We start from the raw sequence: 25464 nt of genomic DNA, 5'->3' as shown, positions 1-25464 counted from the left end.
AACCCTGGGTGGTGCTCAGACTCTGGTTAAAACTGGCCACTGAGTGTGGCGGCCCAAGGGCCTCCTGGTAGGGGCCCAGCTGCAGGCCAAGTTTAGCAGCAGCCTGGGCACTGCCTGGGGCCACCTGGCAAGAGTCGTCAAGCAATCCATAGATGGCTTGACACCCGTGCTGGCCTTAGAGGTGCCTTGAGAGGCCAAGCCAGAAACTGAGGCTGGCTGCCACTAGTGCCAGCTTTGGAGCTGCTCAGCAAGAGGTATGGGGCACACTGAGGATAGATGCTGCTTTTGTGGGTTTTGTGAACTTTTTAGAAATTTTAGGATAGTATGTAGCAAGACAGGCTGTTTGCATGGAAAAGCCACTGGAAGAAGCTTGGGTGGGCCTGCAAGTCAGGAGGGGCGGGGTCTCAGGGAATCACCTGGGTGGGGCAACCTGCATTAACCAGGTTGATCTGGCACCTCAGATATGGCAGCCACCTGCACCCGATCGTGGGGAGAAAGGAGTGCTCAACAAAGGAACAATGGTTTCTGCCAGCACTTCTGTCTGGATAAAAGCTGCCCCTCCAGCCCTCTTCCTGAAGGCAGACAATTCAGTTCCTCCCTGTATATCCCTGGCACTCCTCAAGCAGCTGCTCCAGTGCTGGAACTCAGAGCGAGCGAGTCCATGTGGGTTCCTTAAGAGGAACATGTGCAACTTCAGCCACCCTGTCTCACTTAGCCACAATCTCCACCGGTTTTCACAGCCAAAGGTTGTGGCGACTTCTCTTCCTGGCACTGGAACCTGGGCTAGGGAGCCCAGTCTGGAGCTGGGACCCTTCACTTTTCCGGGGGGGACCTCTGCAGCCAAGATAGCCCTCCCGATTTTCAACCACCCGTTTCGTGTCTCCGCCCCTCCTACCAGTCTCAAGGTGGCCTCTTCTGTATGTCCCCAGTTGTAGGACTTCTGTTCAGCCAGATCTCAGGCGACTCCCAATGATAGCTGTTGTGTAGTTTTGTTGTAATTTTGATGTGGTCATGACAGGAGGCGAGTACTGCGTCTACCCTATCTTGACTGGAAGTCTGGTGACATATACTTTAAAATTCCTTTACTCATATCCTCAAAATCACATGTAGGTTATTAAGAGCCTTCAAATTCTCCATAACTGATGAAAATTCCTAAAGGCAAAGTAAAGACTCAAACCATTGAGAGAAATGTGTCACCTAAAGAGCTCCTTGGATGACCAGGCAGCTCATGTCTGGACCCATCCGGCCTTGCCCAACTGCAGATGGCCATCAGTAACTGGGTGGGGTGAAGAGCATTACCTCAGGTCCGCTTCCAGATCCATGTGGTTTCTCTCTACATAAAACGAATCTGGGCCAGCTAAGCAAGGAATGAATTTCTCCAAATTTTCTTCGGGGTATAGCTGAGATAACTGAAAGAAATGAAAAAGCATAGGAAATATGTCAAAACTCATTTTACAAAACCAGAACTCCTCTAAGAAAAATTTGGGCAAGTACTAGATGGGGACATATGCTGGCATGATACAAAGCAATAATACTTTGTTATTATTAATAATAGCTACTTTGGGCTTCTATATCCACTTAGGATGTAGAAAGCCACAAAAGAACATCAGGCTCCTTCTATAACACCAGGAAAAAGCTTGATAATCTACACAACCATACCTTTCCTGAGCCTGTCAGAGAGCTGCATTGCAAGCCTACCACCTGAACTGAATTTCAAAAGGGACCTGTCCCTCCGAGGAGAGAGGTCACATTTCCACAGGCTGAGTATGGGCCTGTCAACCAGGAGCCCCAGACACAAGGGGAGTGTGCCCTCATTCTCAAGCTCTCTGCCATAGGCAAGAGACTGTAGAGAACCTCCACAGGTGGCACAGGTGTGAGCTGGGTGCTCCTGGGGTCCGGGAAGGAAACTGTGCTTTTCCCTGGAGCCTTCACTCAATTCAAGGCAAAAGCCCTTAAGCTGATGATAGGGGAGGGACAAGATTGCTCCTGTTGCCAGAGCCCAAGCAAAGACTCTGGGGATGAGCAAAAGAAATACTTTCCTACCTCTGGGGGAGAGGTGGCAAGTCCTGTTGGCACTAGGCCATGAGCAAAGATGCTCTGCTTCTGGGGAAGATACAAGCAAAACCGCTCTGGCCCTGAGGAAGGGGCAAGAAGCCCTCTGAGGCTGAATATCCCACACCAGCACAAAGCAGAGGTCAGCTGCTGCTGGGAAAGGAGGGTACAGGGATGCTGAGAAAGCCCTTGCCAAAGGCCTTGTACCTGAGCCTGAGGCTGGACCAAGACAATGGAGAATCCCTCTCACCCCCACCATAAGACCATCACCAGGAAATAAGTAACAGCTGTTTCCCATTTAGGGGTGTATGTGAGAGGTCAAGAGGGTAGGGAGACCCCCCCTCCAAGCCATAGGCACACAGGATAGCTGAAAGCTGAGCATGAAGCAAGACCATTGAGAAGAACCTTCTTATACTCCAGGCCTCACTCAGGCAGTCTTCTGCTAGAGGAACCTGAAGCCTGTGGTGCACTGAAGATAACCACAGCAAAAAGAAAACCAAACCCAGTTCAACTCCTGACTGGATCAACCTGAAGACCCCACCAATGGCCTGACACAGCAGTAGCATGCCCATTTCCATGCATAATACTGTTTCCTTCCATGTTTTCTAAATATGATGTCTACCATTCTACTGAAAATTGCAAGACATACGAAAATAATAATAATAATGAGGGAGAATAAAAAAAACTATCGTCAAGATAATCATTAGACTCAAAACTAACCAAGATGCTGGAATTATCTGACAGGGACTTTAAAATAACTATGATTAACATACTAAAGGATATAGTTTTAAAAAATGCATGAACAAATGGGAAATGTCTGCAGAGATGGAAACTTCACTAAATGACATGTCAAATAGAAAAGCTGGGGGAAAAAAGATAACAAGAAAACCATGGTATTAGAGATGAAGAAGAATTCAGCAAATTCAACAGACTCATCAGCAGCCTGGGCAGATAAGGAGAAACATCAGTAAACTGGAAGATAGGGCAATGGAAATTATCTAAACTGAAATAGAGTGAAAAGAGTTAAGAAAAACAAAACAAGCACGCAAGAGCGGCAGACTATCAAAGGCCTAAGTACATGTAAGTCACAGGAGACATAAGAGCGAATGGGGCAGAAGAAATGTTTGAACAGATAATGGACAAGAATTTCACAAAATTAATAAAAGATAGCAAACCAAATAATCCAGGAATGCCAGAGAACCCGAAGCTGGGTGAATATTAGCCACTGTAAACACCCAGACAAAAGACCAATGAAAGGTCAAAGTTCCCATCAGCACCAGCAAGTCCAGAGGACGTGTTTTTTCTTTCTAACAAAATGAAGCTAGACAAAAAAGAGGAAATTTAGTGTTCTAAATGTTATGTTACAGAGGAAAAGTGAACTTGAGGGAGGATCACTAATCCTAGAAAGCATGGCACAGTGGTGTTCTTCAATGTCTAACAGGCCAAAAAGATAGGCAGAATCAAACAATTTCCTGTGCAAGCTTTTAAAATAGGATCCATCAACAGGATTTTCTCCTATAGGATTATATCCTTGATTTTATAATAAAAATGTCAGATTCACTTTGGAGACATTTTAGATACATGTGTAGGTATGTAAATATATATGCATGCACGTGCACGTGTACATGTAGGTAAAAAGGTATTTATTTAGTAGTGGAATCTTTTGTTCAAATGATATTTATTGAATCAATTTAAAAATGAACAGGAAAATCCAACATGTAAAACAGGTAAAGATGGGACTAAGTGAAATCTCTGACCTTTGACCCTCCCGTGTGTGCCTCTCTCCTACCTCTGCTGAAGAGTAACGTAACCAAACCAAACCCAACCCAACCCAACCCCCTTGGTCATCTGTGCATTTCCATCTTCTGCCTCATCTCAGTCTCAACAATCAGGAGTACAGACTGTGACATCGAGGACCATGTGTTTATTGTCATGCACCCTTTTAGATGTAGATCTTGGCTATCCTGTGGACAGGCACAGCATTCACTGAAATTACTCTGCAATATTATCAACAGGGGAACGAGAGCCTTCTTATTCTTATAAGAGCCCTTAATTACCTTACCTTTGAAATAAATTCAGTCACTTCAGAGGAAGATTTGGTTACTGATGTAACTGAAGAGTCAGACCACAAGACCTTAAAAACAAACAAATAAACAAACCTTAAAAACAGACACCACATATGTAATTCATAGCACACCTGTCCAGGCATTCTTCACTGGCACAGGGGCCATGAGCACAACGAGCCCTAGTGTATTGCACACCTTGTAAACAGAGCATTTACACATCCCTTGACTTGTTAAGAGAAACAGCATTTACTCAGGTGCATTCAAGCTTAACTTCGTGTTATGTGCAATTATTCAATGATCACCAAATTACTCAAGCATGGAGTCAAGGCTTGCTCTTCAAAGTTCTAACAAGTCACTGACAATCTTGACTGTGACACCAGCATATATCATCCTCAAGTGGACCTGCTCTTCTTAGGTCAATGTACATGACTTTGGACGTGGAATTAAGAAGTTACCATACATGAGCCCATGCATCCACACAGTAAATGCTTATGTGTGTCCCTGCCCTCAGGAATCTGACAGAATTGGGGGCCTTGTGGAAGTCAATCCATGACAACTGGCTGGGGCATCATTACTGAAGAGCGGAGAAAACATTCCATTGGCAGTGGGGCAGGGGGTGATATGTAGAAAGAATCTGGAGAGAAAGTATCAGAAGGGCTTTCTGGAAGACATTCTACAACATCTGGTATACCGAATACCCGACTATATATACAGCTGTTTTTCCTTGCCTACACATATGACAGAAGGTAGTTTTATTTCATTACTTTGTAAATGTCAGTCTCCCCAAATGTTCTATAAGCTCCATGGGGTAGAGGGCTGTATCTTTTTCCTCAGTTTTCTCCCCGTGTCTCATAATGTTTCCACGTAAGGTGCTAAATGAACATGAGGGGAGGGAGAGATAGCACCTATATCCATCAGAGAGGGCTTTTCTGCACAAGAAAAGCATGGGCTGAATTCAGAAGGGCAAGTAAGAAGTCTGCTAAAGGAATGAGAAAGACAGAGTGGGAAGAGAGAGGGGCAGGGCCAGAACAAGGATTAAACCGTAAAATAGGAACTTTACCCTAAAATTCAGAAGAAGCCATTGGAGGATTTCAAGTCAGGACATAAAATAACCAAATGTATTTTATTACCAAAATTAAAGAAAAAAAGCATTATAGTTACACTAATTTAGAGCAAATAGAGCTTGGAGGTATAAAAAATTCCTCTGCTCTCCCTCTGCCTACCATAAACCGTGTGTGCTGGCCTTGGCCTGGAAGGGCTGCCATCTTCTCCGTCAAGTGCTGAAATTCACACGAGTCTTTTTCTATTTCAGTAGTTGTCACACCACACAAAAATTACTAAGGCGTCTGTTTCATCAAGCTCCCATAAAATACAAGCTAACTGAAGAAAGGGACCCATTTCTTTATCTTTGAATTCCCAAACCCTACAGGAATTCACCACCAAGGCAAGCACTGGCATTCTTCGAATAAACGTGGCTTGCCATCCAAAATCTACCTACACTAAAATGAAAATACCCAAACTGTTTTTCTCTCTGAAATAATCAAATCTTACAACAATATTAAAAAGCATTTTGGGGGAACAAGCTGCTACCCACACAAAATACCAGTACTACCAATGATTAAAGGCGAAAACTTTCTTGTCATTAGATGTTTGACGCTGTTAACATCTTGTGTTTTTCAAAGCAAAAGATGTTATGGAAAATTTCTCTTTTCCCTACAATTCTTATACTATAACAACCTGTTTCTAATTTGAATTTTTTTTTTCCTTCCACATTCACACTGCATGAATGTATCCTAACCCAACTAAACGTGAAATTCAACATTCAAATAGTAGACCATTTTATGTTGTAACAGACATCTGTGTCCCCAACAATTATGTACTTGAAATAGGTACAACTATCCTAGGTTGTCTGCTCCTGATGTGTTTTTCTTTTACTTCTAGATGGAGTTGATATTTTGACCGAAGGCAGACAGGAAGCAAGGACTGGAAAGGAGCTCACTTACAGGCTGAGTCCAGCACCACTGCACCCCGGAGAGGATGCAGGCTTACAACACATTCACCCCTGCCTTGCCTGCCAACCCATTCCTTTGCATCAGAGGAAAGAACAGGCCCTAGAGCGGTGTGGATACTAGACAACAGCCTCACTACACACCACATGCTAGAGGTACACATGTCCCATCAAATCCAAGGTGGCATCGACTACAAGCTACTCCATTGTTTTATGTACCACCAAGAAAACATATTGCCAATCGAATTATGGCACAGTATTTTCCTAGCACTTACTCAAAGAGCTACTTGGCCTTACTGAGACAGATTTTAACGTATCTTAAGCATACACAAAGAGCAAAACATGCACAAGATAGATATATACTTAGGATTTCTTCACACTTAGAGTCTAATTCCTGTGACTCACTTTTCACCTCAGTTCTCAACATTAGTATTTTTCCATACAGCATCACTCTCTGGAGCACATGGAGCAGCATTTCCTTCACTTTGCACAGGAATTGTCTCAGCCAGAGGCCCCAGCCCACTGCTCACACCACACCCATAAGGTAAGCAGGAGACCCAGCACCATGAGACCTACTGCCAGGCCCATGAGATACCCCAAGCCAACCATGAAGATGGGCAAAGCAGTCACAGAGAACAAGGCCGTGTAGAGGAAGCACAGACCACATACAGAGAAGAAAACTTTTTAAAAACAAACTATCATTAATATTCTCAGTGTTAACTAAGAGAAGAAAGCAGAGCCAAGAACAGTATGCAATGAAAAATGAACTGTCACAGAACAAGTGTTCTTTGAAAATTAAAAACAGGATAACAGAAGTGAAAAATTCAATTAACAAGATGGAAGGTGAGGTAATTGTCCATAAAGCAGATCAAAAAGAAATCAAAGAAAATAGAGGAAAAAATAAAAACAAAAGACCAGTCTTAATGTCCAACATGCAGACAACAGGGGTTCCCAAACAAGAAAACAAAGAAAAATGGAGCAGAGGAAATCAAAAGAAATGATTCACGAAAATGTCCCACATTTTAGATTAAAAGGGCCCATTCTCAGCACATGATAAACAGAGACCTACAACAAGCATACATCTGAGAAACGTGCAAACACTTGGTACTAAGAAAATCCTAAAAACTGCTAGAGACTGTAAAACAGGCCACAGCACAGGATCAGGAACCAGAACAATTCCTGCTTCCCACAGGCAACAATGAAAGACGGTCAATAAGCAGTGCTTTCAAATTCCTAAGAAAAAAGATGTCCAACCTAGAACTGTATTCTCAGTCACCTTCCAGATATGAAAAGTCTCCTAAACTACCTCCCAAGTATGCTTTCTAATAAGTGACCAGAGCAACTACTAAAACTAGGACCAACTTAAAACAAAAGATGACCTAAGACCCAATAACAGGAGACCGGAGCTAGGAAGGAACCTCCAGGTAATGATGAGAGCTGCTTAACAGACTGAAGATCTCAAGTCCAGGTCAAAGCAGAGCCACAGCTCCAAAGATGAAACCAATGGGATCCTGGGCACAACTGAACTCAGTGAGAGGAGTTTTAGACACTCAGGGAAAACCTTAAGGGTGAAGCTGTTTTTCTAAGTACTTGTCCCAGAGCAAAAAAACAAACACTTAACTCCAGGGAAAACAAAATGTTGGAAAGGAAAAATACTAAGCATACACTATTTGGCTTCACAAGTTTATCAACAAACTTCACATAGTCACACTAATTATCATACAACCACTGAGGCATATATCAAAAGAAACAGTTCCCTGTGACTCCTGGCAATGTATGCAAAATTACTGAGCTCTAAACTCTGCACATATATAGCTGATGAAAACAAAAACTAAATTTAAAAAAAAATTGTTGCCAAGACTCATCCTTTGCTAAGTGATAAAATATTCAGAACAGTTAATATTATTTGAGATGAAAACATAGATTTTTAAAGATATAGCATTAAACTAATGTAACATCTGGGTTCTTAAGGAAAAATGACAAAAATAATTTTTTTTAAAATTTTTAGTGTTCTATAGTTCTTTTTAAGTCAATAAAATTCCACAATCTAATAGGTGTTTCCAGGGCTTAGGTAGTCTTTTGATGTTTTTTTCCTCCCTGTCCTGCATGTGTAATAAGTAAACATTTTTTATTAAAAAAAAAAAGTTTTAGTTATTCCAATTTCTCAACAGTGAATGTGGAAAAGCTGCTAAGATTTGGATATTTCACATGTACATAGTTAACCTAATTTTATATTTTAAAAGATTCTGTCACTTGCTTCCTGTATACTGATTTTGTTTCCTCAGTAACTAGTAACTAGCAATTATAACTTCAAAAACAAAACCAACTCCGTGGAAAAGAACAGGAAACTCAAACTCCTATTTGTAGTACATTTGTATATCTTGAAATCATCTTTATCTGCTTATGTCTTCCTATAAAAGAGTAACCTTTCATTTGTATCCTGGAAAACAATGAAACAAAAATTAAAACTAGAGATAAGGCTGAGAAAGTTGATGGGAGCAGAGAGTCCCTGATTTCTCCCTGAATAAGTGAAGGCTTTCAGGAAAAAAAAAAAAGTTTCTTTGAGTCTTCCTATACTGTTAGCAATAGACTGTCAACATCTCATTGACGTATGGCAGACACTCCTAATAAGATTTTTTATTGTTCTGGTCAGAGTATAATACCCATTTCCATATACAAAGCACAACCTATTTTAAGGACAATTTATTTAATCTTCATTTATTAGGATTCAATGGACAAAAGGAAGGGTTTAATCGGCAGGCAATTTTTTAAAAAAGTTTTAAGTTATAACTGACAGTGAGCTGCACATATTTAAAGAGCACAATTTGATGTTTGGACATATGTACATACCCATGGTGAAGCCATCATTCCAATCAATATAATAATAAACCTATCTATCACCTACAAAAGTTTCATCTTGCCCCTCCCCCAGAAGCCACTGATCTGCTGTCACTGTAGTTTGCATTTTTCTAGAATTTTATGTAAATGAACTCATACAGTACATACTCATATTTTGGTGTGTGTGTGGGGTCTGGTTTCTTTCTCACAGCATAATTATTTGAGTTTCATCCATACTGATGGGTATATCAATAGCTCACTCCTTTTTACTTTGAGTAGTATTCCACTGTATGGGTATGATATCATAGAGTCTGTTTATCCATTCTCCTGTGGATGAATATTTGGGGTGTTACAAATAAAGCTGTTATGAATATCCATGTACAAATCTTTGTATGAATATATGTTTTCATTTCCTTTGGGTACATACCTAGGAGTGAAACTGATGCGTCATATTTTAGGGATATATTTTAACTTTTTAAAAAAATGCCAAACTGTTTTCCAAAGTACTTGTACCATTTACATTCCCAGTGTAGGAGAGTTCCAGTTCTTCCACAAATCTGTCAACACTTGGTATGATTAGTCTTTTTAAATTCTGCCCACTCTAATAAGCATCTAGTATTATCTCACTGTGGCTTTAACTGATATTTTCCTAATAACTAATGATGCTGAACATCTGTTCACCTGTGCTCTTTGCCATTCATACATCTTCTTTGGTGAAGTATCTGTTCAACCCAATAAAAGGCTCATTTTTTATTGGGTTGTTTTCTTATTATTGAGTTTGAGAGTTCATTATATATTTTGAATACAAATCCTTTATCAGACATGTAATTTGCAACTATTTTCTCCTAGTTTGTGCCTTGTCTTTTCATTTTCTTAACAGTGCCTTTCGAAGAGCACTATTTTAAATTTTGATGAAGTCTTATTTATTTTGTCTTTTATGGATATTTTTGGTACTGTATTCAAAAATACCTTTGCATTGTTTAAGTCGCAAAGTTTTATCATATGCTTTCTTCTAGAAGTTTTGTAGTTTTAGGTTCTACATTTAAGTCTATAATCAATTCTGCGTTAATTTCTGTATAAGAGGTAAGATTTGGTCATGGTTTATCATTATTATTATTTTTTGCATACGGATGTCTATTCCAGAACTGTTTGTTTTGGAAACATCCTTTCTTTATTGAACTGCCTTTGAACCTTCGTCAAAAATCAATGGACTATTTACATGTGAGTCTAGTTCTGGACTCTGTTCTGTTCGGATCAATGCCTCGACCCTTTCAGCAATGCCACCGTGTCAGGATTCCTGTAGTTTAACAGTAAGTCTTGAAACCAGGTAGTGTGAGTCTTTCAACTTTTTTCTTCTTTTCCAAATTATCTTGAATATTCTGTAGTTCTTTCCAGATAATTTAGAATCAATTTGTTGATTTCTAAAACAGAAAACTCCTACTGGGATTTATTTTTGAGGGAGTCATTAAGATGATGGAAAGTTTTTAAGTTTAAAGATATGTAAAGTCGCCATCTTATCCTGCTGCCTATCAGTTCTCACTCTTTATACAGCTATAGGATCCGATGACAGGTGAAATGTCAGGAGCTACACCACCATAAGGTTAATTCCACTTTTCTTACATGTGAATAATATGAAACAGCTGCTTATTTAAGAGAAGAGTATAACTCGCCAGCACAAAACAAACACAGTTTAAGCTGCACATATGAATAGTGTTTTGTAAGTAAGATGATTTTTTCAAATGTTTTTATCTTTCCTTTGTGCCTTGAATACCATCCAACAAATGTTTACAGTTTAGACTGTAAAGTCCTTGGGGCACATCAAGTTAGTACTCCTAAAGAACAGCTAGTTGACTGCTGGGTAGTGAAGGATTCCTAAATGCACAAATACTTTTATCAGTTATCACATCAGGAAAAGTCAAGCTTTTCAGACAACTGAAGCTTTTTCTTTAAGCATTAAAACACTTCAGCTTTACCGTTTGTTGCAGAAACTTCTTAAAACAAACATCTAACCTCATGTGACACTCATCAGTGTCAACACTAAGCAACAGTCCCTAGTCTAGTGCAGCAACCTCAGAGCTGTGAATGGCCTGGAGGCCGATGGCGCCATGCTCCTTTTGGAGTTGTCCAGCTTGCTTTCAAAGGTCTCTGTGTGGGCTGGCCTGCTGCTTCCTCCCCCTCTTGATCATAACTCCCTCCTCCAGGGAGAGGCCACGAGAGGCCAAGTGTCTATTTTGCCAAAGCTCATTTCTTTAGCAGGAGGCTGCAGGCAGTCACATTGCACACAGTTTCTTCATTTGACACTGCACAAATACAATTCTCGGCCACTGAGGACAGGGGTGAATCAAAGCCAAGATCATCAGAAGGGCTGTGAGTGGGGCTGACTACCTCAGGAACACTCCATGCTCATCAGTTTCCCAAATGTGCAGTCCCTATACAGGCAGACAATCGTCATCAGCCCCTCAGGAGAGACCTGACAGTGAGAAACAGAGAGTAGAAGGGAAGAGACATGCCCAGGGTTCCAGGGACTCGCTGGGCTCTAGACCCCTAGGAGGCCTAGAAGATGCTGTGATTTCAAGAGTCTCCAGTTATTGAGATTTGGGTGATGGTGGCAAATTTAATATTCTCCAAAATCTAACATAAGTTCTTCTCGTACATTTTGAAAAGACATCTCTAGCTTAACAACTGATTCTCATGATGCAGTACCTTCCAAATCAAATGAAGATTTTATCCTTTTAGTAGAGAAAGTATTTAAAGTACTTCGATGTAGATATACTCTTTGACAAACTAGTAAACTGCACATGCTATATGCACTAGATACTAACCAGAACCTTTTATTCCTGAGAATATTTCACAATAATGCAGGAAGCAGATTTTCCTTATCAATCAGTTTTCAGGCACGTGGTCAAAGGAGAACCTCACCCAATATGATGGGAGAGTAACAGAACCTTGAGGACAGGGCCTGCCAGAATACATTTCCCAGCCTCTTCCGCAGCTAAGCGGGACCAAGAGACTAAGTTCTGGTCAACAAAACATGAGCAGAAGTGTCTGGTGGCTACTTTTAGCAAAGTTCCTTAAAAGAAAAATAAAACTTTCCCCCTCCTCTTCATTCTGCTACCTGGGAGGAAAATGTGAGGACAGGAGCCCTAGTTGCCATCTTGGGCAATGAGGCTAAGGTTCACCTCGTAGGGCTGCCAAAGGAGGGAGCCTGGGCCCTAAGGATTTTAGGGAGCACAACTGCCATGCCAGCACCAAGCTGCCTCCCTGTATATGCCAACGTTAAGCCACTGTTATTGAGGGTCTCTAATCCTAATACAGTGTGTCTCGATTTTCACGATTCTCCACTTTACCCAACTTGGGTAATAAACTACCAGCAGCTGAGCATATCAGTCTAGAGAATGTTCACCATACAGACCAAGGAGCTTTTGTCATCTAGTAGGTACAGAACAGCAGCTTGTGTTGGCCAGCTTTTACTATATCAGATTCTGTGCTGAGTGCTTTGAAGAGATTATCTCATTTAATTCTGTCCCCCCGCAAAACTTTCCTCCTTTACTAACTATAGAGGTGTTGGGGTACAGAGTTCAGCATTGTCCTTGTCACATGGCTAATAGGGATAGAACTGGACTGTTAACTCCAGCCCATCCCCCTCATGAAGGTCACCAAGGTCAGGGGGTGAGCACCCTGCAGGCTGAAAGTCTTGTCTTAGCGATGGCCCACCCATGGTCTCAGCCCCAGCTTTCTATCTCCCAAAGCACCATCAGTGCTTTGCAAAAAGGCTTGTCTGTTATTTAAATAAATAAATAAGAGTATGTATTAACAGTAAATATTTTCTTCCTATCCCTTAGAGGAAAAAAGGGAAAAAAATTTAGCATCTTACCTCAAAGGAACATTCAACATTTCTTTCATTTTTTTTGTGTGATAATCCCTTCAGGTCTATCTTTTCAACACTCACTGTAAAAGTGAAAAAAAAAAAAAAAAGAACAAAAAAAAATCACAAAATTATAAAAATGAAATAAAACCTTAAAGTACATATTAGTTAGCATTTCATATTTTAGCAATTTTAAAAATAAGGCTTTCATCATCCAGTGCTGCTCAGTCTCTTCTGTGATGTGTTCACCTGGAATGAGAGACTTAAGAGGAAGGCAAAAAGCTGTCATGCTCAGGAATGGAGGGTGAATTTAAAAGCAAAGCAGGAAAAACAGACAAAATAAATACAAATCACAGAAAAGGAAGAGAACAGTGCTTGAAAGGAGAACATGAATTTATCTGAATGCATGAGAGTAACAACTCTCTAACTGAAGATTAGTTATGACCTGTTCCAATTTCTGAAAGACTAATGCTCAATGTCTTCCACTGTGACTGTTTCAAACACAGCTGCCCAGAGTCTCTCATTGAACTGTCTTGTCAACAGAGCACGGTCTCATCCTTCTCTGACAGGGCAAGGCTGGAGGCAAGCCAGGTATCAATTATAGAAGAAACAGTAAGAATCCTAATGCTGCCCCTAAAGAGCATAACGAGGATTGTCAGAGACGAGTGGCACAGATGGACAATGACCAGAAAAGACAAACCACCTTTAGGGAGAGTTCTAAAGTCATCAGTTTCTTTATACTGCCCTTTTTGCATACGTGGGTGCAGTTTTTTCTTCTCAAAAATAAAATGATACACGAGACACACCTTCCATTACTTTTTACTATTTCTAGAGGTCAATTGGCAGGGTATTATGAGAATTTCTACAGATCTTTCAACCATCCCTGAAAACTTTCATGATTTGAAGGAAATATCTAAGAAACTCCTTCTTGTACAATGTCCATGTACATTAGAATATTAAAGGCTCTGAGAAGTTGTGCAGAATAAATCTTTTTAACAATTACCCCCATACTCCGCTTTTTTTGGTAACCACATTCGAAGTGTTCAACAGCTACACGTGGCTAGTGCCTACCAATACTATACAGCACAGACACAGAACATTCAGTCATCACTGAGAGTTCTATTGGACAGTGCTGTTCTAAGCCAGGGGCTGGCAAACTGCAGGCTGCCCTCCGCCTGTCTGTGTAAATGGTTGTATTGGCACATAACCACACCAATTGCTTACATATCGTTAATGGCTGCTTTCCACCCCACAACAGCAGAGCCATCGTATGCCTCCCAAAGCCAAAAATATTTACTATTTGGATCTTTGCAGAAAAAAATTTGCCGAGCTGCTCTAAACCAACAATTATTCATTCACCAATATGTCTTATGAAGTTCCTGCTGTGGACCAGGCCTTCTTCTAGGGGCTGGGAATAGAGCAGTGAACAAGATGGATGGGTTCTTATACTCAATACAGGTTATGGTCCGATGGGGAAAAGACCCTTCACCTGCTAAATTATTCTTTCATTAACCTCCTTAATTTTGTAAAGTTACATTAGGGTCAATATGCATCTTGGGAGATACTAGAACCCATTCAGTTTAGAGTATCTTAAGTTTAAAATAGCACCTTACAGGAAGGAATTACCCTAAAAAGAATAAGATTGTTTGTTTCCTTTCTGGCAAAACAAAGAAAACACTACATTTGGAGGTTGTACACCTCCCTATTTTCACTCAGTGAAACTACTCACTTTCCTGTCTGACTTCCTTAGTTAGACAGTCAGCAAATAAACAGCTTTTGTGTTTTCCCAACCAGTATTTTTAAAAACTTACCCACAATGACATCACTGTAATCCAGATCTCTTACTTTTTTAAACAATAGAATATATAAAGTCAATGAGAACAGAAACACGTAGTCAGTATTCTCCCTAGCCACAAAACACCAATGTGTACCTAAATGTCCCAGGACTGAATAATATTAGGATTTATGAAAAAAAGTAAAAAGAAAAAACCTCATCTGGACTGAAAGCGGGAAGTGACTCATATCTGGGCAGGAAAATGTGAGGAGCAGATGAACATTATTCAGCTGTTTTCAAATAAGGCATTTTGAACTCCAGGACTGAAATGTTTGTGAGACTTCTACAAAATCGTTGACCAACCTAGACATGGTGTTTTGTGTCAGCTAAGCTGGCACCACCATCTCATGTGCAGGCAGCTGCTGCAGCAGCTTTCACAGCTGGGACAGTTCCAGACCAAATAAATGGTTTAAAAGTTCTGCTGTTTCACTCACAGTGAAATTCTCTCCACACTGCCCTCCCTGAAAATAACACCCATCGTCATACAGGGCTCTGAAGACGGGAGAAGGGGAGCCTGCTGGAACGGAAGCATAGGAGGGCACTGGTGGAATGATTTTCTGCAGCAGACAGCAGTAGGGACAATGGCTAATGTGGGGAGCAGGGTTATGGGATCTTTAATTAGGCTCCAAGATGTTTAAGCAAGCTCTCAATTTTGGTGCTATATTAAAGACCATTATTATAAAAGCAAAATCATAAAAACTCATAAAATAAACTAAAAAATTATAAATTACATGTGTAACACGATTACAGTTGTATGAAATACAAAAGAAAAACAGACTAAAAACAAATTATCAGAAATGATAGAAATAATTATTTGGTAGTGGAATTATGAGTGCCTCTTTCCCCAAATTTCTGTAATGTGGTTTCCTAATTTTAAAGTGTATGCCTATATGCATAAAAGTATGTTTACAATCCACTTAAAGTCTACTGGTAGATAAAGTGATGCTCATTCCTCTCTCACCTCGCTGGGTCAGTCCTACAGACTCTGTCATCTAACTGTCACAAAGGGAGTCCTACTACTTTCTGAAAAGTGCAAGCAAACCTGTGTAAATTTGAGGGGCTAGATATCAATCCATTGCCTGACAGGACAGAACAGAACAAAAAGTGACTACAAAGATGGGATCTGCATCAAGTGAAGAGACTCACAGACTGAAAGGGCACCTTCTGTCTGGCTGGAGATGAGACAGTCGCGGCCAGGAGCAGTGCCCTAAAAGGCGGACTGGGAAAAGCAGGCACTCCTAAATGGACAGAAACTTGGGGAATGTGGAGAAACAGGGCTGGGGTCTAGTCTGTATAGGCACATCTGTGTAGAGAAGATAGAGCTGGGACAATGGGACATGAGGCTAGACCAGTCTGCTCTCTCATGTTGAAATGAGAAAGAAAAGGACAATGTGCTTTTTCCTTTAAGAATTTTGTTTGTTCAAACTTCTTTTCTCATTCAAGATGCACAATAGAAATTCTCAAATCTTACGGGTTAGATCACGGAGTCTTCAATAACATGTATAACTGCATTAAACTACCAGTTTAACAACTGAATCAATACCTAATTTAAAATCAATACACTAACGTAACAAGAGGGACGGAAATTTGTTAGAAAAGAAAGTACAGATATGTTGCATAAAAGTCCTGGCACGCATCCGAAAATGCTTGAAGCAGGAGAGGGGAACCACATGGGAGCAGGAGCTAGCAAAAAGTCAAAGATGATTTAGGACAATGACTGACCCAGAGGCCACACAGCCAGCAGGTGCCAAAGCCAGGACCAGGAACACATTTTCTTCATTTCGGCCCAGGGAGCTCCTCATGAAAACTGCCACAGCCTAAGGATGACCTTCACTACCAAGTATCTTCAAATAATTTACAGGATCCAACTGTCACATCAGTACTTATAAGACACCTATAAACAATGGCTTTAATATGTTCCAAGAATGAGCCGCTCTTTTGAAATATTTTCCCTTTCTAAAGTCTTCTAGAAAAAACTGGATGGTTGGTAGTTTTCTGCCAAATAGGTCTTTTATTTGATTTCTATGTATCTTTATTAGTTTAATTCTATATGCGCAATAACAAGAAACTACTTCAAAAATTATTGAAATTATGCTAAAATCATAGTAAACATATTATTTATAACTGAGAAAAAAAATTTTCAATCATTTTCTAGCACATACACCTCCTTCTCCTAAATTCTGTACAACAGAACTCAAAGTCTTCATACTTGAAATAAAGAAGCTGAACCAGAATAACATTTAAGATGCTACCTGCTTTAAAATCTTATTGCTGAAATTTGGCTTTCATTTAAAAATTGAAAAACTGTATTCTTAAAAGTCTCAGCTGAATAATAATGTTCCTAAAATATCAACTTTCTCACTTTCATTTAGTTGTCTGTGTTAATGAGGATAATTTTTAGAAGCATTGCTTCTTTCTGTTGTTGTTAAAATGTGAACATTCACTACTACACTGATTAAACTGATCCTTCTTTTTTACATCTTTTTAGGGCATAAATCATGTTATATTTAAGAACTCCAGAAATTATTTTTCTTTTATTTTTTAAATCATCTAGCTATCTTGCATTAATTTGATTTGTTAGTTCTCCAAAAATAGAAACAAAAGCAGTGCATGACAAAGAAAACACAAAACTGATAGAACACATTTCCAAAGTAGTAAAAACAGGAAATGAACACACACATATTCCATTTGAGTGGTTAGTGATAAGACACTTGATTTAGGGCCCTGAAGAATTTCACTCATTTATGTACTGAGGCAAACATTGTTTTTCAGCATTAGTATGTAGTAGGTGCAGTACTAGCCATAAGTGATATAAAAATTACAGAGTTCAAAGTAGTAATGCTTAAGCTAGACCTCAAAGGGAAGGGCTGGCCCATCTGGGCAGAGGGACACAGTGACCTAGGCCCAGGTATGACAACACATGGTGTCTGAGTAAGTTTAGTTGCGGTGGGAGTCAGGAACTCAAAGAGAGGAGTAACAGGAGACCCAAGCAGAGAGGAGAGAAAAGGTCACAAGGAGGCAAGGGCACAGAAAGGGCACATAAGGAAACTCGGGCTTCGCTATAGGTCAAGGTAAACCCATGGTCTCTGCAGTCAGATAGATGGCCTCAGTCTGAAATGTGACACTTTCCAGCTCAGTGACTCTGGGCAGTTATTTAATCCCTGAACAAAAGGAATGATGGTTCCCACTTCGTAGGCTTGTAGCATCAACTAGGTAAACACATGCAAACTGCAGGGCAGCACCTGATGGTAGTCAGTGCTGTATGACACTAGCTGCTGCCATCAGTGCTGCTGACAGACTTCCTAAACTGGGGGACCGTGATCCAACATGCTGGATAGGACTCTGCTCACCAAAGAGGCTGGAGAGGAGAACCTACAGGTGGCAGAGAAGACAAAGGCCTGAACTAGGATGCTGGCCCAGTGATGGGAAGAAGAAACCATGACAACCCTATAGGGCCAGACATGCTAGGACTATGAGGGCTGAGACCCCTTTAGAGAGAGAGGGAGCTGCCGGGGATTTCCAAATTTTGTTCCAAGTACCTGAATGCTGGTATCGATCCACGAATATTGGAAACTCATTTTAGGGGGTGGCAATGAAAGTAATGGTTGCATTCTAGGCATACTGACTAAGGTACCAGTAAACCACCTATGTGTAAATACTCGAAGACCAAGAGGTTCACAGGGATTTGGGGTCCCAGAGAAGGGTCTCAGCTGGACTCATAGATCTGAAGTCATCAACAAATTGACAGTGGCTTTAGCACAGGCTCAGAGACTGCTCAGACAGTGTTAGGTGGGGGACCAGGAAAGAGCCTGGAGTGCACTGACATTTAAGGGGCAGAAGAGAGAATTGCAAAGGAAACAGAAGTTGACAGAAATGCTTGAGGAAAACCATGCCAGCATGTTGTCAGGAGACCTGTGAAACCAGCACGCCACATCAATGCTTGTCTAGGTCTGATGTTCCACAATTTAAAAACAGAAAAAAAACGGATGTAGTTCCATAGTGTAGCAGTTAGCACGTCTGCTTTACACACAGAAGGTCCTGGGATCGTGCCCCAGTGGAGCCATGGTCTACGGTCTACAGCCATGCCACCCTGAACAAGCCTGATGTCTGATCTCGGAAGGTAAGCAGGGTTGGGCCTGGTTAGTACTTAGATAGGAGACCATCTAGGAAGACCAGGTGCTGTAGGCATAAATAATAATAATAATAATTAAAATAATAAAAACAGAAGAAGGGGGGAGGAGACACGGAGTATGGGGTGGGATTATCACAAATTCCAGGTGAAGAGCCAACTTGTCACCCAAGAAGTCATTCATCACCTTCAGAGAGGAGGGTGTTACAGTCAGGGTGCAAGGACTAAGGGTCATGTAGTACCCACTCCTCTTCCTGGAGCTGGGCTATGGGCGTGTGGCACATGTACACGATCACACACGTGATGACACATGGCAAGTCGGGAGAACTACGCCAATGGTTAACAACTTACTTTGAAATGTACTAAATAGCAGCATTATTCACAATGGCCAGGACACAGAAACAACCGAAGTGTCCTACGATAGATGACTGGCTAAAGAAGCTGTGGTACATATATTCAATAGAGTATTACTCAGCCATAAGAAGAGATGAAATACAGCCATTTGCAACAACATGGATGGAACTCGAGATAATCATGCTAAGCGAAATAAGCCAGACAGAAGAAGTTGAAAATCACATGAAATGTATTAAAAAATGCAATGTCTTGATGGATGGAAAGATGGGCAGAAAAAGGAGAAGAAAGTAAAGTAAAATGGAACTGTGAAATCCAGGTGGTATTCACTATAAAATTCTTTGTGTTTGAAAGTGTTCGTAATAAAATGTTTAATAAAGAATAGAGAAATTTAAATTATCAAGGCTTCTCAATTCCAAATGCACATTAGAATCCCCAATACAACCCAAGAAAAATAATATACTACTGGTATTTTAGAATGCAGGTTTTACTGTAATTTCTGCCTTATTAGAATTCATGTTCTAATTCTATGAGTTAGGTTTTGTTTTACCAAAAGTACAAGACTTTTAAGTCATCTTTCATCGCAATAATGCTGCATGACAAACAAAAAAAACCTTAGTGGCACACAACAAAAAGCATTTATTTAGGTAAAAAAAAAAAAAAAAAAAAAATTTAATTTGCAATATGGTAAATATAATCCACATAAATAAAAGCTCTTTGGAATCAATTTTTAAGAATGCAAAGGGGTCCTTAGACATAAAAGTTTTAGAACTTCTGGTAGATAATCTGCAGTTTAATTAAGTTCAATGAAACTGTCTCACAGATTTTAAAAAATAACTATTCAAAGTCCAGAGAACAAAGTTAGATAACTTCTTTCACTTATAGTATTATTAAAAGTAATTTCCACCTCACCGTGTACATTATCACTGTTTCCCTAAGTTTCGATAAATAAAAAATACAAGTGATTGAGTCTGGGAAGACTTGGAGCTCTCCCGGTGTACGGGATGGTCCTACACAGCTTTCCTGGGTAACTCAAGGCTCCAAAGGAACACATGACCAATATCTGTGGCTGAAGCCAGCTGTGGGCAACTACTGCACTGTTCTCTCCACTCCTGTACTTGAAAATCTTTAGAACAAACAGTATGGGAAAAAGGTAACGCTTTCACTTTTTAATGTGTACTTTTAAGCACTGCTACCTTGATTTGCCTTTTCTATTCTTTTCAATCTTACACAAGTGGTTAGGAGCATTAGTTCTGGGCTGGAATCCCAGCTTTCCTTAGGAATATTACTTAACTGTGACTCAGTTCTCCCATCTGTAAAATGGGGGCAATAATCTTCGTTGGATTGTTGTTAGAATTAAACAGGTATAACTGAGCCCCCAGAGCTCTTAGGAAGCTTATGTAGGTTAGTCTACGTAACAAGCTTGGAACATGGCCTGATCAGAACAGTCAGGGTTTCAGACTGTCCTTACTGCTGTCCTCTGAGCTTTTATACAAAAGAAATGGAAAAGTCTGACCTTTTTATAAGTTAAATTATATCAGTGAAGAATTCCAAATAAGCAGAGACAAACCAAATCACAAGTGCGTTACAGAAAAGACAGTGAGAAAACTTTATAGTAATAACACTTAAGAGTGACTTTGGACTTTCAAAAGAGCAATAACCTAAACCCAACAGAGTATCATGAGAAGTGTGACTAATAAAACTAAGTTAATTTGCTTGCCAATTTCTGGACGGAAGAAACTATTATTCCCTATGACCATGAATGAAGAATAGATAATTAATGATGTTTTGGCCCAGCTGATGCTAAAGCTGGCTCATCGCTCTTTCTCTGGGTACTAATATACATATACAAGAGAATGAAAGAGATAATAGCCACATTTTCTGCAATTATATTAAAATACAGGAGTGAGGGGTCTTGATAATTATGTCTCGAGGAAAAAGCACTGTGGTGAAAAAGAAGCCAGGCCTACAGATCAGGAAGGCAGGGTACAGGTTCCAAGATGGATAGTTTGGAGGCAAAGGGAGCCAACAGTCCATCAGAGGCACTGTTCCCTGGATGACATGTAGAAGTTAAAATTACAAGAGCAGTTTTAGCAGGAGAAAGTTCCTATGACTGAGTGACAACTACTCATCCTGGGAGTTGAGGCCTTGCTGTGTCCTAAGAATGATGGTCCCTGAGCAGATTATATAACATGAGCTGTCTGTGCTCCCAAGGCCACTATGAGGACTGTTTGAATACCATAACATGGTTATATATACATAAACATGAGCACAGCCATTAGGACACACATATATCCAACATACAACTGAAGTCAGGGATGGGTGGCTCTCTATAATTTTGTCAGACAGGGCTTTATTTTAAAAACAAAGTGTTTATTAAGCATCTGTGAGGTACAAAGCCCTGTGCCTGAGATATGAGGGAGAAAGAGAAGGAAAAACACACAGAACAAGCAGGTGTGGCTCCCACTGTGGCACAGCTCAGTTCTAGGAGAGACAAACAAAAGGGAGAACGAAGGATGCCTGAGTGAGGGACCAGCCAACCTCGAATACTCCAGGGTCTCACAATGACTGAGTCAAGGTCACCCTGGCCCTCCCGATGACTACATACTTGGGGTTTACTCTGAGCCCCACCTGGTTCTACACATCACCTTCACTCTCCTCCTGGAAAGTCTCCCACACCTCCACACAGCTCGCCAATTATATGGCAAGCTGACTGTGACTGTCCAACTAGCTGCACAAAGTCAAGCATATGAGAATCAAGGAACTCATAGCTTTGTCTGAAATGTGCCCTCCATCGTGCCCAGAGCTACACTGCTCATATGGCAGCCATGGTCCACACTAGGCTACTCCAATTGCGATTGTAATGAAATAAAAATAAAATTTCATTGCTTCTCAGCCTTTTGGCTAAGATCAAGTGTAAAAATAAAATTGCAGGTTCTTAGTTGCATAAGCCACCTTTCAAGTGCTCAAAAGGCCCATGTGGCTGATAACCACCAAGTTAGAGCAGATATAGACCATTCCATTATGGTAGAAAGTTCTTCAGGATAGTGATGCTCTAGAATTTGGACTTATTTTGGCGTGAAGCAAGGAGAAGGGTATAAAACTTTCATTTTTTTCCCCTTTTAATAAACATCAATATTTGAAATTTTTACAGCCAAGATATGTTCATGTATTACTTACAAAATTTAGAAAAACGATATAAATTTTGATGAGCATTTACAAAAGACCTGAAAGCACTGAACCAAACATCATCTCAGGATCTCCCCTCCACATTGCAGTGCATCTCCTTCCCTTCAACCCTGCGGGCGGACAGACTCACCTTTGGAGTGTTTTCCTACAGTCCTTTTGGGCAGAGACTCCTCAGTGGAATGTGCTGATGTACGCAGTGCATTCTCCAAACTATTACTGACACTGGTGACGGGGGTCTCAGTTCGTGGATTGACCTGAAGGTATAAAAATATAACCATATTATTTTCTTCTGTTTGGTTCATATGGAATAATTTTCATTATTTAGAAGTCATTTATGTTTACTGTACTTTCAAATTTTTCTATAAAACATTACTAGTGTAGTAATAAGGACTTCCTACAAAAGACGAAAATTTCACCAATCCACTACTCACCACTGAAATTTAAAAATGGCCTAGATAACTTTAAGCAAACACAAGAATTTATGTCTTGTGTCCATGGTTCCCTCGACTGGATAAAACTGTCAGCGAAATTGTCATGACTATCTATATCTGAGAAAGAATCTATAAAATTAATCCAAGACTTAACGCTGTCCTACGAATCTTAAGTAAATCATAAAATGCTCTGCAAACAACAGTAAAGAACAGAACACAACTGGATCTAGTTGAGGGTACATTTTACAAAAGTATATTCCGAAATTATATCACAATTCCATTTCTAGGACTTCATCATACAAAGTACTTACATGTAAAAAAAATGCGTGAGAGGGGATTGGGGGATGCTCACTGCAGCAGCATTTCTAATAGTAAAAAGCTTAAAACATCTTAAATAGCTGCTGAAAGACACCAAACTAAATGAGAGTGCATCGACACATGGACTATGATAGTCATAAAACCACCATGAAAGATCTTCGACATACAGGAAGATTAAAAAACAAGTCAGAATATCATTTCAGCCCCTCCTCTTTTTCTTCAGATTAAAGTGAATGCGTCTGTATGTAAATGAACAGAAAGGGGCCCAGAAGGATAAGGCAAACTCCTAACCATAGTGACCTCAGGAGCAGAGAGGAGACTTTCTTGGATGGGGGGAGGAAAATGCAATAACTTTTGTTTTCCCTTAATAACAATTTTGTATCTGAAAGTTTTATAGCCAAAATATATTTAAGACGTAGGATTTAGAAGAAAAAGAATGACCAATGCTTTAACTTCTTCAGAGTCACAACTGAATATATGTCAAAATTTCAAAGGACAGTAGAAGAAAGTTAAGATGTTAAAGTTTATCAAGAGAGACATGACTTTTCACAAGTAGAACAGTAAGCTACACAAATAAAGGGGGAATCACTTGGAGGAAAGGAAGGATGACTTTTGGTCCTGATTCTGATACGGGTTCAACTTGAGACACGTATGTAACCCCCTAAGCTCTCTGGCCTTTGTTTTCACTAGTTTACTTCATTCCCTGGAGAGCAGGTGGGAGCTGATCAAAAGAATCTGTAAGTGCACTGCAAGCACACGCCCCTTCACCCACATAAAGGCCTGGTGGGAGGACAGGGGGAGGCAGAGGCAGGGTTAGGAGAGAGGACGACGGAGATGGTCGCCACTCCTGCAGGGCGGAGCTAGCATTTACCGCATTAAATAGCGACATCCAATCATTCACAGAGAACTGCAGGAGGACAACACACCACATACGCAAGCGCTCTCTACTTCTACCTTTGTCAAAGCCACTTGAGCAGTAAGGTCTTCTGGGCTTTATGCAGAGAAGTCTCATCGTGCATACACAGCACAGGACTGGCAGGCCCTGTACTACGCAAGAAACCCAGCACAAGAAAAGGAACTCATCACAAACCTAGGTAATCCGGAAGTTAATATAACTCAATGAAATAATCCCACCCATCCAGTACTCCTCCAAAAAATCAATTCTTTTGATAATTTACCAAGATGTTATCAAGACAGTTAAAATGTTAAATAACTTAGGTCAGAGTACTCCAGAAATGAACTTCTTTCCTATTAAAAAAGATAATAACTACAGTAATAACTCCAAAAGCAAGATTTTGTTTCAATAGTAAATATTACTATAGGAAACAACTCAGGAGGTGAATATTTTTAACTACAAAATAAATATAACCACAGCAGATTCTATCCTATTTGGCCTGACTCATATGAACCCCCATGTTCTCTTAGCTACCCTGGTAATTCTAAGTCCTGGCCCTAAGAGGCTGAGTTGTCTAGACTAATGACAAACCTCTCCTGCCCTGAGCACACGTACACACATACTTGCCCACCCTAAAACATCTCCAACAGCCACAAACAGAAAACCAGCCTCCAGACACTCAGCCTGCAGGGAGAAGGGGAGAGGGAGCAAAGGGCTGAGTAGAGGAAGAATACACTACAGTCATGATGTTTGACTCTATGGCCAGGAGAACACAGCTTGTAAAATATGGAGAGTTGGACTGAAAGGGTGGTTCTCAACCTGGGCTGCACCGGAAGCCCCGAGGCACTGGAAGAACATAAGCCAATTCCAAGTCCCACACACCCATTAAATCACGACTTCTGGAGTAGGGCTGGGACACTGACTGTGGTTTTCTGTTCTGTACATTTAGCTCCCCAGGTGATTCTAACTGCAGGCAGGTCGTGGATCACTGCCAAGTCCAGGGTTTTGACTGCACCCATCATCTTGTTAGTTCTCAGCAAAGACCAAGAGGAAACCCAGTGTGTGGAGGAGTTCCTTCAGCGGATTAACAGGAAAAGCTAGAGTACAGGTCCATCTGCCATGCTCCTAAGAGAAAGGTAGAACCTCCGAGTTACCCTCATGAAATGTGTTAAAACTCTTTAAAATTAGAACCACCAGAAAAAAAAATATATTTGTTTTCCTCAGTATTTTTCCCCCGAAGTATTTCTTCTTACTTTTTCAAACGTTCACTTTTTCCAACCAAGCCTTTATCTTTACTTTGCTCCTTTGTTTACATTGAAAGCTGTCTTCACTTGCATTTCCCAGAAATGCTGTTTTTGGGGTTATTTTTGGTTAAGTTAATTTGCTCATGTGACCTACGCAGTTCAACTCAGATGCTCTCTGACTCACGCTCACAGCAGAGCTCCAGTCATCAGCTTGATGTGCACGAGAATGAAGACTTGATCAGTT

The 25464-nt window shown here is 40.5% G+C and overlaps 1 protein-coding gene and 1 pseudogene across 1 annotated transcript in view; one reads left to right on the top strand and one right to left on the bottom strand.

The window, feature by feature from the left end:
* Positions 1-24093, bottom strand: part of ZCCHC14 (zinc finger CCHC-type containing 14) — a 37392-nt gene extending 13299 nt beyond the window's left edge. Inside the window, exons 1-5 of the mRNA XM_011370290.2 lie at positions 23953-24093; positions 22463-22586; positions 12839-12912; positions 4115-4186; positions 1300-1409 (exon numbers count right to left, since the gene is read on the bottom strand). Of these exons, the coding sequence (XP_011368592.2) occupies positions 1300-1409; positions 4115-4186; positions 12839-12912; positions 22463-22586; positions 23953-24093 (521 nt within the window). The remainder of the gene's footprint in view (positions 1-1299; positions 1410-4114; positions 4187-12838; positions 12913-22462; positions 22587-23952) is intronic.
* LOC111745830 lies at positions 18736-18851 on the top strand (annotated as a pseudogene).
* Positions 24094-25464: the final 1371 nt, after the last annotated feature.

This window comes from Pteropus vampyrus, unplaced genomic scaffold (genome assembly GCF_000151845.1).
Source record: "Pteropus vampyrus isolate Shadow unplaced genomic scaffold, Pvam_2.0 Scaffold166, whole genome shotgun sequence".
NCBI lineage: Eukaryota > Metazoa > Chordata > Mammalia > Chiroptera > Pteropodidae > Pteropus > Pteropus vampyrus.
Note: the sequence above shows the minus strand (reverse complement) of the source record. Positions and strands in the feature narration are given on the sequence as shown.